At 53.7% G+C, this 15,579-nt stretch overlaps 1 protein-coding gene across 1 annotated transcript in view; it reads left to right on the forward strand.

Annotated features, from left to right (window-relative positions):
- LOC134751907 (serine/threonine-protein kinase Genghis Khan) overlaps positions 1-15,579 on the forward strand; it is an 80,437-nt gene that overhangs the window by 42,440 nt on the left and 22,418 nt on the right. Inside the window, exons 28-38 of the mRNA XM_063687460.1 lie at positions 1,576-1,679; positions 2,526-2,576; positions 3,642-3,761; positions 4,016-4,120; positions 4,580-4,750; positions 8,108-8,202; positions 8,918-9,044; positions 9,624-9,764; positions 10,541-10,748; positions 11,104-11,270; positions 11,713-11,908. Of these exons, the coding sequence (XP_063543530.1) occupies positions 1,576-1,679; positions 2,526-2,576; positions 3,642-3,761; positions 4,016-4,120; positions 4,580-4,750; positions 8,108-8,202; positions 8,918-9,044; positions 9,624-9,764; positions 10,541-10,748; positions 11,104-11,270; positions 11,713-11,908 (1,485 nt within the window). The remainder of the gene's footprint in view (positions 1-1,575; positions 1,680-2,525; positions 2,577-3,641; positions 3,762-4,015; positions 4,121-4,579; positions 4,751-8,107; positions 8,203-8,917; positions 9,045-9,623; positions 9,765-10,540; positions 10,749-11,103; positions 11,271-11,712; positions 11,909-15,579) is intronic.

Below are 15,579 nucleotides of genomic sequence, written 5' to 3' on the forward strand. Positions count from 1 at the left end.
CAAAAACAGTGATGATCGCATTCATTGGCTATATTTTTCGTTTCCTTTTGTAAATCGCTTCGCTTTTGCTTGAGCTTACTGCGGTGGCATGGATGTGACCAAAATTTAATTTTGACAAAATTTCAACACATTATTTCAATCAAAAAAAAAACGTACACCATGAAAAGTAAGATACAAAAAAGACTTTCTAAAACGTTTGTTTATTTTTATTAACGTACTCCTATTGCATATTTTGACGTGAGTTGACGCACGCGGGATATTCATACTATAGATAATTAAACTGGCATTTTAATTGCCAATCATATGAAACTCTCACTTTGTATTCGATATCCGATAAGATCATCAGATCAGGACTTAATGGATATCGTGGCTTCTTCTCTTTAGTGAAAATTATCTTAATATCCTTAGCATGTCCGCTAATTAGTAGTTAATCGACTTCTAAAAAGGAGTCTAAAGTCCATCCAACGTCACATAACGCGCTCAGCGATGGTTTCCCTTATAGAGTTGTGCCGTTCCCGGTAACATTACACATTTTGTATGGGGAATGTTACCGAGCGAGAAATTTCCCCATACAAAATGGGGAATGTTACCGGGAATGGCACAACTCTATTCCCTTAACACTTGTTTGTATCAATAACTAATCGTGTTATTGTATTTGAGTTTGTGAACATTAGACATATCATGAGTCCATATTGATGACATATTTTAAGAAAAATCAGGTAAACAATCGCCTTTTATGTAGGTACGGATGGTTTTTTACATAATTTTTCTGAAACTTGTATGTTACGTGGGTTGAATTGGGGTTACCTGTCGTAATATATGTTAATTACTCTCTTAATATTGGCCATCACTATTATAATAGACGAAATTGGAATTGGAAGAGCAGTTGATTTGGGGCCAGTTACCTGGATTACAGATATTATTTTAACTTCCCTGTCGTTACTTATTTAATATCAATCTGATTAGGATATACATTTTACTCTGTGTGAAATATAAACTTACAGCGAAGGTTGGTTGAGGTTACAAAGGGAAATATACGGCTTTTATCTTGTATATAACATATCTTCATTCTCATATGTCTATCTTGTATATTTTGCTATGTGTCAATGTGGGCTCCTGGTTCTAGATTGTATCGCGTCCACATGAATTGTCCTATGTGCATGTTTCTTTAGAATATTACAATAGCAAATTCTTACCCTATTTGTTGAGGTACCGACTGCAACAATAAACAGATACTTGATTTTATAGTTTGTAAATATCTTACAAAGTAAGTTCATCTAAGTACAACTATAATTGTTTATCTTTGCCAATGCTTCAAGAACTTCGGTGTGGTGTACCTAAACCAATAGAGCATGTCACCATTAAAAGTACTTGTTCTATACAACCACTAGGCAATTTTCACTTAGTCCCTGTGTATTTTATACTGTTTGTATCGTCCAAAAGTGTTATAATTTAAAAAATAGTCCAATAGGTGTCCTAACTTTGTGTTGGTTCCGGCCGGGATTGGTTTGTGTTTCCCTAACCGATTAACCTTCCAACCCCTACTTCGCCATCTAATCCTTCGCCATTTTGCAGTTTTGGATCGGCCGCCATCGCAGCTGAGCTACCTCGATCAGTTCCTGAAAGAGGCGCCGACGGAACGGCACTATGATAATGTGCCGGTCAATAATGATGAGAAGGTCAGTTTTTACATATATTAACAACATGTAACATTGTTCGACCTTGTCTCCTTGAAATAAGGCTTAAGTATAATTAGTTATGTCAGTGATAATTTTAGCCATAAATCGATAGGTTCGTTTGAGGAGGAATTAGAATTCTGCCCGAGGCAAACTCTTTATTTTCGCTTTTAGTTAGTGTACTAAATCTTCCAGGCCCCTATTTCACGGTGACAGGTGCCACAATTGTCGACATCACTGTTACTGACGTCACAGGCCTCCATAGGCTACGGTAACCGCTTATCATCGGACGGGCCGTGTGCTTGTTTGCCACCGACTTTTTAATTAAAAAAAAATTGTATCGCCAATAAATAAGTACTTATTTTACGAAGCTAATGACAGTTGTCACAAGAAACACGACAATTGTCATGAAATTCCGACACAAAACTCATTTCCTGTCAAGAATTACCGAAAATTCTTTTAATCTTTTGACAATTGTCATCATCATCATCATAAACTTACCTGTTTTTAGCCAATATAATAAAGATTTTTTAAATAATACAATGATGAAATAGGGGCCAGGTGAACTTGAATAAAAATGATGAATATATTTATTGCTTTTTGACGCTATTTATTTTGCTAAATCCAATTACAATTACATTTGGCCTTATGATAAATAAATCTTCAACATTGTCACCTCCATTCAATTTAATATCGTAATTTGAGCTTTATTTCGTAACCCATAAAATACTTAATAAAAGAGCGTTAAATGGGCGTGACAATGTTTTTAACCATATTTCTTTTTTCGTATAATTTACGCTTAATGTATCTATTATCGTTTGCTGTTTACGTTTTATTTTCCGCCGTTAGATGTCGCCGCAGTACCGTTACGGAAACGTACAGCATTGTTGCAGTACGCAGGTATAGCTTTGTTTAATACAGTCAAATAAATAGTGATAGCCAAAGTTCACAAATATATTGCAAGAAACCTTTTCACTTCTCATGCTCGTAAAGTTCGACTTTAAGTCGTGCGTAGACGACATAAAGTTGCTGATTATGTTCTAGAGCATAAAGTAAAATCATCTATTACGGCCCTTATTGACTTAGCAATAAAGTCCAAAATCTGTCATACAAACTGCCAGCCCTGCCGGGGCGCGCCCGACCGGCGTGCCCCGCGCCCCCGACTCAACCGAGTACAAATTTCTTTAGTCTTGAATGAATACGGTAAAATAACGTAAAATATTGGATATTTTTGTATATTATACTCACACTCGAAGTGAAAAGCAGAGTGTATTACGCAGGCATAAATGTCCATTTTTATCCTCGACTATATTGGTCCTCGCTGCGCTCGAACCAATAAATTGCCTCGGATAAAAATGGATCGCTTAATGCCCTTGTTGTACAATCTACTATTGTTACCCTAAACTAATGAATAAATACAATTTGTGGCGGCCTTCTTTTGGCTTATCGAGGAGATAAAGATGGGTCTGAGGTTTTTTTTGGAACCATGATTAACTGATTAGAGATGTATTGACGCTCTAACTTTTTATGAATACGGTGGTGTATATGTTGTTATATATTTGGAATCTATGGCTGTCATAGTGATTTTGACTGTACTCGTATGTATGTTCGTGGTTTGTGCATGTCTTGGTTTGCAAATGGAAGATCTGAAACGTAGTTAATGTTTGTATGTAAGTATTAGATCAATGTGATGAATTATGCATGTCAGATTGAAAATAGTGTAAGAGTAGTTAGAAAATAGAAACGATTTATATTATGGATAAAAAAAACTCTTTTGCCAGGTACAAAGTTTGGAGGTATTTGCATTCTGTGCATGGTATCAGGGACATCAAAACAGTGCTCGCGTGAAACTTTATTATATGATTTTTAAATTCTGACCAACAAATGCTGCATAAAGTTGAATGCATGGTAGTGATTCCTTTTTAATTAAGCCCTTAGTTTGATTGTCAAAACATTTGTCAACAGTTGATGTACGGCTCCCAACAATCGGCAGCTTTAAGCGGCTCCGTCGAGTCCCAAGACGAGATGGAAGCGCGCGCCGCCACGCCTGCCTCCAGCAAGAGCTCGCCCAGCGAGATGTCCACGGTAAGTGTATGATGATGTACTGTAGCGGTCAGCTGCAGCTCTGTCGAGTCGAGTCTCAGAGATGATGTACGGCTTCCAGCAATCGGCAGCGTTAGGCGGTCACATCTTAATATAGCACAGGGTTTAAAATATGAACTTTCAAACGTGGGACGACATCATCATACTATTTGACTGCTGCCAACTTCCAAATGAGCAATATGTCCGCCGAAGTCATGCACGAAGTGAATATTAATTCCCGATTATTTGTTCAGCAGGATGCTTCCTTAGGCCCCGTGGTGCCGGGCAAGCAGAAACTCCACCAGTTCCTAGTGCGGACGTTCAGCAGTCCCACCAAGTGCAACCACTGCACGTCGCTCATGGTAATTATTACAAACTATTATAGTTAGTACCACCTTCTGTGGTAGTTGCAAAGTTCATTTTCCACATCTACGAGACTCGGTTGAAGTATAATCCTCAACTCAAGTGTATTTAAAGACATGTTAAATGCACTTGACCCGCTTATGCAGTTCTGGATAAAAATACAAACGTGTGTATAGTTAACGTGTATATTAATAGTATTAGGAGTTAATAGTAACTAGTAGTAGCAGCTCCAGAATCCATATATATATATAGTTTAAATCTTCTCTAATGATTTTTACGCCAAAAACCCTAATAATCTGTATAAACCAAATGCATTGTTTATTTTATTCGAGCGCGTGGCCTTTGTGACTCAGCGCGTGGCACGCGTCATTCAATTGATTTCCATTTTTGTGGACCGGATGATGGGCTAAATTTCAAGACTAATAACAGGTTTTTTTTTTATTTGTTACCTGTTATAGATCGGTCTAACGCGACAAGGCGTCGTCTGCGAAACGTGCGGCCTAGCGGTCCACACGGCGTGCTGCGCTCGCGTCGCGGCCCGCTGTCCGCTGCCCGCTGCCCGCTCCCGCCGCCCGCTCGGCATCGACCCCGCCCGCGGTCAGGGCACCGCCTACGAGGGCTACGTCAAGGTACAGTATACTAGCGGTCCACACGGCGTGCTGCGCTCGCGTCGCGGCCCGCTGTCCGCTGCCCGCTGCCCGCTCCCGCCGCCCGCTCGGCATCGACCCCGCCCGCGGTCAGGGCACCGCCTACGAGGGCTACGTCAAGGTACAGTATACTAGCGGTCCACACGGCGTGCTGCGCTCGCGTCGCGGCCCGCTGTCCGCTGCCCGCTGCCCGCTCCCGCCGCCCGCTCGGCATCGACCCCGCCCGCGGTCAGGGCACCGCCTACGAGGGCTACGTCAAGGTACAGTATACTAGCGGTCCACACGGCGTGCTGCGCTCGCGTCGCGGCCCGCTGTCCGCTGCCCGCTGCCCGCTCCCGCCGCCCGCTCGGCATCGACCCCGCCCGCGGTCAGGGCACCGCCTACGAGGGCTACGTCAAGGTACAGTATACTAGCGGTCCACACGGCGTGCTGCGCTCGCGTCGCGGCCCGCTGTCCGCTGCCCGCTGCCCGCTCCCGCCGCCCGCTCGGCATCGACCCCGCCCGCGGTCAGGGCACCGCCTACGAGGGCTACGTCAAGGTACAGTATACTAGCGGTCCACACGGCGTGCTGCGCTCGCGTCGCGGCCCGCTGTCCGCTGCCCGCTGCCCGCTCCCGCCGCCCGCTCGGCATCGACCCCGCCCGCGGTCAGGGCACCGCCTACGAGGGCTACGTCAAGGTACAGTATACTAGCGGTCCACACGGCGTGCTGCGCTCGCGTCGCGGCCCGCTGTCCGCTGCCCGCTGCCCGCTCCCGCCGCCCGCTCGGCATCGACCCCGCCCGCGGTCAGGGCACCGCCTACGAGGGCTACGTCAAGGTACAGTATACTAGCGGTCCACACGGCGTGCTGCGCTCGCGTCGCGGCCCGCTGTCCGCTGCCCGCTGCCCGCTCCCGCCGCCCGCTCGGCATCGACCCCGCCCGCGGTCAGGGCACCGCCTACGAGGGCTACGTCAAGGTACAGTATACTAGCGGTCCACACGGCGTGCTGCGCTCGCGTCGCGGCCCGCTGTCCGCTGCCCGCTGCCCGCTCCCGCCGCCCGCTCGGCATCGACCCCGCCCGCGGTCAGGGCACCGCCTACGAGGGCTACGTCAAGGTACAGTATACTAGCGGTCCACACGGCGTGCTGCGCTCGCGTCGCGGCCCGCTGTCCGCTGCCCGCTGCCCGCTCGGCATCGACCCCGCCCGCGGTCAGGGCACCGCCTACGAGGGCTACGTCAAGGTACAGTATACTAGCGGTCCACACGGCGTGCTGCGCTCGCGTCGCGGCCCGCTGTCCGCTGCCCGCTGCCCGCTCCCGCCGCCCGCTCGGCATCGACCCCGCCCGCGGTCAGGGCACCGCCTACGAGGGCTACGTCAAGGTACAGTATACTAGCGGTCCACACGGCGTGCTGCGCTCGCGTCGCGGCCCGCTGTCCGCTGCCCGCTGCCCGCTCCCGCCGCCCGCTCGGCATCGACCCCGCCCGCGGTCAGGGCACTGCCTACGAGGGCTACGTCAAGGTACAGTATACTAGCGGTCCACACGGCGTGCTGCGCTCGCGTCGCGGCCCGCTGCCCGCTCCCGCCGCCCGCTCGGCATCGACCCCGCCCGCGGTCAGGGCACCGCCTACGAGGGCTACGTCAAGGTACAGTATACTAGCGGTCCACACGGCGTGCTGCGCTCGCGTCGCGGCCCGCTGTCCGCTGCCCGCTCCCGCCGCCCGCTCGCCATCGACCCCGCCCGCGGTCAGGGCACCGCCTACGAGGGCTACGTCAAGGTACAGTATACTAGCGGTCCACACGGCGTGCTGCGCTCGCGTCGCGGCCCGCTGCCCGCTCCCGCCGCCCGCTCGGCATCGACCCCGCCCGCGGTCAGGGCACCGCCTACGAGGGCTACGTCAAGGTACAGTATACTAGCGGTCCACACGGCGTGCTGCGCTCGCGTCGCGGCCCGCTGTCCGCTGCCCGCTGCCCGCTCCCGCCGCCCGCTCGGCATCGACCCCGCCCGCGGTCAGGGCACCGCCTACGAGGGCTACGTCAAGGTACAGTATACTAGCGGTCCACACGGCGTGCTGCGCTCGCGTCGCGGCCCGCTGTCCGCTGCCCGCTGCCCGCTCCCGCCGCCCGCTCGGCATCGACCCCGCCCGCGGTCAGGGCACCGCCTACGAGGGCTACGTCAAGGTACAGTATACTAGCGGTCCACACGGCGTGCTGCGCTCGCGTCGCGGCCCGCTGTCCGCTGCCCGCTCCCGCCGCCCGCTCGGCATCGACCCCGCCCGCGATCAGGGCACCGCCTACGAGGGCTACGTCAAGGTACAGTATACTAGCGGTCCACACGGCGTGCTGCGCTCGCGTCGCGGCCCGCTGCCCGCTCCCGCCGCCCGCTCGGCATCGACCCCGCCCGCGGTCAGGGCACCGCCTACGAGGGCTACGTCAAGGAACAGTATACTAGCGGTCCACACGGCGTGCTGCGCTCGCGTCGCGGCCCGCTGTCCGCTGCCCGCTGCCCGCTCCCGCCGCCCGCTCGGCATCGACCCCGCCCGCGGTCAGGGCACCGCCTACGAGGGCTACGTCAAGGTACAGTATACTAGCGGTCCACACGGCGTGCTGCGCTCGCGTCGCGGCCCGCTGCCCGCTCCCGCCGCCCGCTCGGCATCGACCCCGCCCGCGGTCAGGGCACCGCCTACGAGGGCTACGTCAAGGTACAGTATACTAGCGGTCCACACGGCGTGCTGCGCTCGCGTCGCGGCCCGCTGTCCGCTGCCCGCTGCCCGCTCCCGCCGCCCGCTCGGCATCGACCCCGCCCGCGGTCAGGGCACCGCCTACGAGGGCTACGTCAAGGTACAGTATACTAGCGGTCCACACGGCGTGCTGCGCTCGCGTCGCGGCCCGCTGTCCGCTGCCCGCTGCCCGCTCCCGCCGCCCGCTCGGCATCGACCCCGCCCGCGGTCAGGGCACCGCCTACGAGGGCTACGTCAAGGTACAGTATACTAGCGGTCCACACGGCGTGCTGCGCTCGCGTCGCGGCCCGCTGTCCGCTGCCCGCTGCCCGCTCCCGCCGCCCGCTCGGCATCGACCCCGCCCGCGGTCAGGGCACCGCCTACGAGGGCTACGTCAAGGTATACAGGCATTTATTCAACCCTCAAGGCCACGAAACACGATCGTGATCTTAAATTAAATTAAACGATAGATTTTTGTAACTAATAGAGTAGAACACGTAAAATTACGAAATATACAATATGTTATGGCCTTAGACGCGAATGCCAGCCGCCACTAGAAGGCGTGGTCAGTTTTTCTTCAGTATAATGCCATCTATTTCAATTTATATTAGATATTTTCTTTACAATTCTCTTTCCTCTCAGGTACCAAAGCCGGGAGGCGTGAAGAAAGGCTGGATGAGACAGTTTGTCGTTGTCTGCGATTTCAAGCTCTTCCTATATGATATTACGCAAGACAGGTAAGGAAATACAACGAGCGTATTGTATATGTACTTATTGAGATAGCTCAATTGGTAGAGCGGTAGGCCGATGTCCCACAGCTACGGATGCGAAAGAAACCAACTTTCAGTGGTGTTTTCGACGTATAAAATTAATATGTATTAGTAAAAAAAAGTAAAAATAAGTTTGGTGGCTATTAGGCCAGGATTACACTTGTAAGTTTTTACTTACGTAAGTAGGGACAAAGCTATTTGCTAGAATGAGATAACGATATTCATATCTCATTCTGTAGTATAGCTGTGTCCCTACTTACGTAAGTAAAACTTACAAGTGTAATCCTGGCCTTATACTTATTTTTCAAGATTATTCAATATCCTTTACACCGTAATTATTTCAATACTAGCGACCCGCCCCCGGCTTCGCACGGGTGCGATGCTGATGTATTATACTCGTACATAAATCTTCCTCTTGAATCACTCTATCTATTCAAAAAACCGCATCAAAATCCGTTGCGTAGTTTTAAAGATCTAAGCATACATAGGGACAGACATCTATCCAGACAGCAGGAAGCGACTTTGTTTTATACTATGTGGTGATTTTCATTTTCATCAGAAGTTACCTCTGTCTCCCACCATCGCGATATCGCACACGGAATTTCTTACAAAACACATAGACTTTTCTAATGCTTTTCGAGTTTAAATGAAAGAATTCGAGTGAAACACCGTATTTTTTCAGGAACGCGCTACCTTCAGTATGCGTAAGTCAAGTACTGGACATGCGCGACCCCGACTTCAGTGTGGCTTCAGTCAAGGACTCTGACGTCATACATGCCAATAAAAGGGACATACCGTGCATATTTAGGGTAAGACATTCTATACAATCGACCTTAATGACTTATACTTAAGGTTGACATTGACTTCAGCGTGGCTTCAGTCGAGAACTCTGACGTCATACATGCCGACTGTAAGACTGGACTTTATTTACTTATGCTTAAGGTTGAAATTGTCTTGTGTGGAGTCAAGTGGTAGAGATGCGAGTTCAGATATGTCAGAAATGCGAGTAAAAGGGGCGTATCAACTTAGTGAGACCCTACACTAGCTGCCCTAACTTTATGGCTGCCGCTCGACGCAACGTTGGCGCAACTGCGCAACGACGCCATTTTCCATGGCGCTGACTAGACGCCGACGCTCGAAAGACGCTAATGTGGGATGGCCTTATATAGTTTCAACAAACCAACTGTTTTTCCGTGCAGTAATGTAACGGACTCAGCGCGGTGGTGCAGTTTTTGGACAAAGACTGTTTAGATGTTATACATGCGGGTAAAAGGGATACGTCGTTCATAATTAGGGTAATATATTCTAACCGATTAATACGATACTCGACCTTATTGACTGTCATTGCATGGAATCAAGTATTTTAAATATTTTCTCGTTATGTACAGATATCAACGTCACAACTGGAAGGGGGGAAGCGATCTCATACACTAATGTTAGCGGAATCGGAGTCGGAGAAGACGAAATGGGTCGTCGCGCTAAGTGAACTACATAGGATATTGAAGAGAAATAATCTGCCTGACAAATGCGTAAGTTACCTACTTTCAGTTAAAAAAAAATGTTCTAATCCTCTTAATAGCCCACTTAAACACGAGACGTTGTTAAAGACCATTAAATAACTATAGCTGGTCAAGCAAATTTTGTCAGTAGAAAAAGGCTGCAAATTAAAAAAATGTAGGCGCGAAAGGATGTCGTCCCATAGAAAATTTGAATTTCGCGCCTTTTTCTACTGAAAATATTTGCTTGACCAACTATATCAGTCTCGAGTCTCGAAGATCTGTAAAACTTGTTATTCTGAAATCTAACATCGACGACATCTGATCATTTGTCGAATATCGGTTTAGAAGATGTATTGTGGATGAGACTTTATAGGCATGCTTGATTAAAACGATATGAAGGACTAGTTTCTCTTTACGTCAAAAACCACAAGTTATCTTATAGATAAACCTTACAAACTTCTTTTAACGTTAGCGATAGATGGTCTTCTATTGGAGTTAGCAACTGTCAAAAGTTTGCATAGATGGCGCCATCATTACTTGCCCCTTTTTCTATGATATTTGGCTTAAAGGGCATACAATTCCATTAAAAAAAAAACAATTCTAGGGATTGACAGGGCAGGCTATACTGGCGCCATCTGCTAAATGCTTCGACGGGTGGGTTGGTCCCATATCGAAATAACCCCCTGTGCTTAGCAGGATTTCGTACGGTCAGCTGCAGAGAAAAGGTGCCACGCTGCATACAAACTTCTATGCTATACCTTTTCTACTAATGACTTTTGTACTAATGACAGTGGTATTGTGTACAGGTATACAGCGCATGCGTGATAGTCGACTCCGGCGCAGCGGCGGCGCTCCGCGGCGCGCAGTGCGCTGTCGTGTTAGAAGGGTCAAGATTCTGCGTCGGCGGAGACGCCGGCTTAGCGCTAGTGGACTTAGAGAGGGGCGAGATTACACCAAGAAGACAGCATGCACCAGTCGCCCAGGCTGCTTATGTTCCTGAGGAGCAGTTACTTGGTAAGTACACTAGTGGTACCTAGACTACACAAGATTATAATAAACGCGCAAAGGTTGGCGCCGCACTAGTTTAGAAACATGTTAAATAAAATAGACATGCCAAATCCAAAGAAACTTAAATCACAGACAACAGACTTTTCTTTAGTTCCTGACAGTTGGAACCATTATAATCTCATTAGCAAAAATCAGAATTCAGAAGCATTAGAGAGCATTAGAAAAAAGATAGACTTGACTTGCCATTAATTCACTAAAACAACGTAAATAAACGTATTTTTCCATTACTTTTTTTCACTAAGCTTTCTCAGAGCAGGTCCGGTTAATCTGTTGAAGTCATGACATGTATTTTTTGTGACAGTTGTAATAGCGGGCCGAGGTCGGCACGTGCGTCTAGTCCCAGTGCGAGCACTAGAATGTTCAGAAGTCGAGTGCGTCAAGCTAGCGGAGTCCAAGGGCTGCGTGCTGCTCGCGGCGGGTCAGCTCAAGACCAACACGTATGGGTTCGCCGTGGTGTGCAAGCGACAGGTAACATTACACACGGGCTCTAGAATATTCCGAGGAGTGCGTCAAGCTAGCGGTGCTTTGCTTAAAATAATAAATAAAAGTACAAAAATTTGCCCGCGAAAAGCTAGTGAGCGAAACGCGTGAAACGTCACGTGACGTCACGCGTTTGACAGATCAGTTCACATAAGTGTCATTAGTAGCAAACGTCAGTTGGACCGTCCAACGTGTGACGCCATCACGACGTTATGAACGTTTCAACTGATCAAAATTTTTCAACATTTTAAATATTTTTGAATAAAATAATGTGAAGGTTTACAAAAGTATTTTTATTTTTTCCGAAACGATGTAAATTATGATTACAAAAATTAATAAAAAAAATATGCTTGGAGCTAATTATTTTCAGAGAACAGTCAAAATTTCCGGACATAAGTTTAACCGGCCCTATATTTTTCAATTGTTACAGAACGCGTACATAGTGAACGTGTACGAAATAACTCGCACCGCGGCCCGCCGTTGCCGAATAGCCGAGCTCCGAGCGCCCGGCGCCGTGCACTCCGTCCAGCTGGTCCGCGGCCGGCTGCTGCTGGGGTACCGCGGCGGGTTCGCGGCGCACGCGCTGCCCGACCCGCGCCGGCCCTCGCACGACCAGCCCGCCGTCTGTGAGTGTCCAACTAGAGTAACTATACCTACAAGCAGACAGTACACTCCGTCCAGCTGGTCCGCGGCCGGCTGCTGCTGGGGTACCGCGGCGGGTTCGCGGCGCACGCGCTGCCCGACCCGCGCCGGCCCTCGCACGACCAGCCCGCCGTCTGTGAGTGTCCAACTAGAGTAACTATACCTACAAGCAGACAGTACACTCCGTCCAGCTGGTCCGCGGCCGGCTGCTGCTGGGGTACCGCGGCGGGTTCGCGGCGCACGCGCTGCCCGACCCGCGCCGGCCCTCGCACGACCAGCCCGCCGTCTGTGAGTGTCCAACTAGAGTAACTATACCTACAAGCAGACAGTACACTCCGTCCAGCTGGTCCGCGGCCGGCTGCTGCTGGGGTACCGCGGCGGGTTCGCGGCGCACGCGCTGCCCGACCCGCGCCGGCCCTCGCACGACCAGCCCGCCGTCTGTGAGTGTCCAACTAGAGTAACTATACCTACAAGCAGACAGTACACTCCGTCCAGCTGGTCCGCGGCCGGCTGCTGCTGGGGTACCGCGGCGGGTTCGCGGCGCACGCGCTGCCCGACCCGCGCCGGCCCTCGCACGACCAGCCCGCCGTCTGTGAGTGTCCAACTAGAGTAACTATACCTACAAGCAGACAGTACACTCCGTCCAGCTGGTCCGCGGCCGGCTGCTGCTGGGGTACCGCGGCGGGTTCGCGGCGCACGCGCTGCCCGACCCGCGCCGGCCCTCGCACGACCAGCCCGCCGTCTGTGAGTGTCCAACTAGAGTAACTATACCTACAAGCAGACAGTACACTCCGTCCAGCTGGTCCGCGGCCGGCTGCTGCTGGGGTACCGCGGCGGGTTCGCGGCGCACGCGCTGCCCGACCCGCGCCGGCCCTCGCACGACCAGCCCGCCGTCTGTGAGTGTCCAACTAGAGTAACTATACCTACAAGCAGACAGTACACTCCGTCCAGCTGGTCCGCGGCCGGCTGCTGCTGGGGTACCGCGGCGGGTTCGCGGCGCACGCGCTGCCCGACCCGCGCCGGCCCTCGCACGACCAGCCCGCCGTCTGTGAGTGTCCAACTAGAGTAACTATACCTACAAGCAGACAGTACACTCCGTCCAGCTGGTCCGCGGCCGGCTGCTGCTGGGGTACCGCGGCGGGTTCGCGGCGCACGCGCTGCCCGACCCGCGCCGGCCCTCGCACGACCAGCCCGCCGTCTGTGAGTGTCCAACTAGAGTAACTATACCTACAAGCAGACAGTACACTCCGTCCAGCTGGTCCGCGGCCGGCTGCTGCTGGGGTACCGCGGCGGGTTCGCGGCGCACGCGCTGCCCGACCCGCGCCGGCCCTCGCACGACCAGCCCGCCGTCTGTGAGTGTCCAACTAGAGTAACTATACCTACAAGCAGACAGTACACTCCGTCCAGCTGGTCCGCGGCCGGCTGCTGCTGGGGTACCGCGGCGGGTTCGCGGCGCACGCGCTGCCCGACCCGCGCCGGCCCTCGCACGACCAGCCCGCCGTCTGTGAGTGTCCAACTAGAGTAACTATACCTACAAGCAGACAGTACACTCCGTCCAGCTGGTCCGCGGCCGGCTGCTGCTGGGGTACCGCGGCGGGTTCGCGGCGCACGCGCTGCCCGACCCGCGCCGGCCCTCGCACGACCAGCCCGCCGTCTGTGAGTGTCCAACTAGAGTAACTATACCTACAAGCAGACAGTACACTCCGTCCAGCTGGTCCGCGGCCGGCTGCTGCTGGGGTACCGCGGCGGGTTCGCGGCGCACGCGCTGCCCGACCCGCGCCGGCCCTCGCACGACCAGCCCGCCGTCTGTGAGTGTCCAACTAGAGTAACTATACCTACAAGCAGACAGTACACTCCGTCCAGCTGGTCCGCGGCCGGCTGCTGCTGGGGTACCGCGGCGGGTTCGCGGCGCACGCGCTGCCCGACCCGCGCCGGCCCTCGCACGACCAGCCCGCCGTCTGTGAGTGTCCAACTAGAGTAACTATACCTACAAGCAGACAGTACACTCCGTCCAGCTGGTCCGCGGCCGGCTGCTGCTGGGGTACCGCGGCGGGTTCGCGGCGCACGCGCTGCCCGACCCGCGCCGGCCCTCGCACGACCAGCCCGCCGTCTGTGAGTGTCCAACTAGAGTAACTATACCTACAAGCAGACAGTACACTCCGTCCAGCTGGTCCGCGGCCGGCTGCTGCTGGGGTACCGCGGCGGGTTCGCGGCGCACGCGCTGCCCGACCCGCGCCGGCCCTCGCACGACCAGCCCGCCGTCTGTGAGTGTCCAACTAGAGTAACTATACCTACAAGCAGACAGTACACTCCGTCCAGCTGGTCCGCGGCCGGCTGCTGCTGGGGTACCGCGGCGGGTTCGCGGCGCACGCGCTGCCCGACCCGCGCCGGCCCTCGCACGACCAGCCCGCCGTCTGTGAGTGTCCAACTAGAGTAACTATACCTACAAGCAGACAGTACACTCCGTCCAGCTGGTCCGCGGCCGGCTGCTGCTGGGGTACCGCGGCGGGTTCGCGGCGCACGCGCTGCCCGACCCGCGCCGGCCCTCGCACGACCAGCCCGCCGTCTGTGAGTGTCCAACTAGAGTAACTATACCTACAAGCAGACAGTACACTCCGTCCAGCTGGTCCGCGGCCGGCTGCTGCTGGGGTACCGCGGCGGGTTCGCGGCGCACGCGCTGCCCGACCCGCGCCGGCCCTCGCACGACCAGCCCGCCGTCTGTGAGTGTCCAACTAGAGTAACTATACCTACAAGCAGACAGTACACTCCGTCCAGCTGGTCCGCGGCCGGCTGCTGCTGGGGTACCGCGGCGGGTTCGCGGCGCACGCGCTGCCCGACCCGCGCCGGCCCTCGCACGACCAGCCCGCCGTCTGTGAGTGTCCAACTAGAGTAACTATACCTACAAGCAGACAGTACACTCCGTCCAGCTGGTCCGCGGCCGGCTGCTGCTGGGGTACCGCGGCGGGTTCGCGGCGCACGCGCTGCCCGACCCGCGCCGGCCCTCGCACGACCAGCCCGCCGTCTGTGAGTGTCCAACTAGAGTAACTATACCTACAAGCAGACAGTACACTCCGTCCAGCTGGTCCGCGGCCGGCTGCTGCTGGGGTACCGCGGCGGGTTCGCGGCGCACGCGCTGCCCGACCCGCGCCGGCCCTCGCACGACCAGCCCGCCGTCTGTGAGTGTCCAACTAGAGTAACTATACCTACAAGCAGACAGTACACTCCGTCCAGCTGGTCCGCGGCCGGCTGCTGCTGGGGTACCGCGGCGGGTTCGCGGCGCACGCGCTGCCCGACCCGCGCCGGCCCTCGCACGACCAGCCCGCCGTCTGTGAGTGTCCAACTAGAGTAACTATACCTACAAGCAGACAGTACACTCCGTCCAGCTGGTCCGCGGCCGGCTGCTGCTGGGGTACCGCGGCGGGTTCGCGGCGCACGCGCTGCCCGACCCGCGCCGGCCCTCGCACGACCAGCCCGCCGTCTGTGAGTGTCCAACTAGAGTAACTATACCTACAAGCAGACAGTACACTCCGTCCAGCTGGTCCGCGGCCGGCTGCTGCTGGGGTACCGCGGCGGGTTCGCGGCGCACGCGCTGCCCGACCCGCGCCGGCCCTCGCACGACCAGCCCGCCGTCTGTGAGTGTCCAACTAGAGTAACT

The sequence above is a fragment of the Cydia strobilella genome, chromosome 23 (assembly GCF_947568885.1).
Source record: "Cydia strobilella chromosome 23, ilCydStro3.1, whole genome shotgun sequence".
NCBI classification, from domain to species: Eukaryota; Metazoa; Arthropoda; class Insecta; order Lepidoptera; family Tortricidae; genus Cydia; species Cydia strobilella.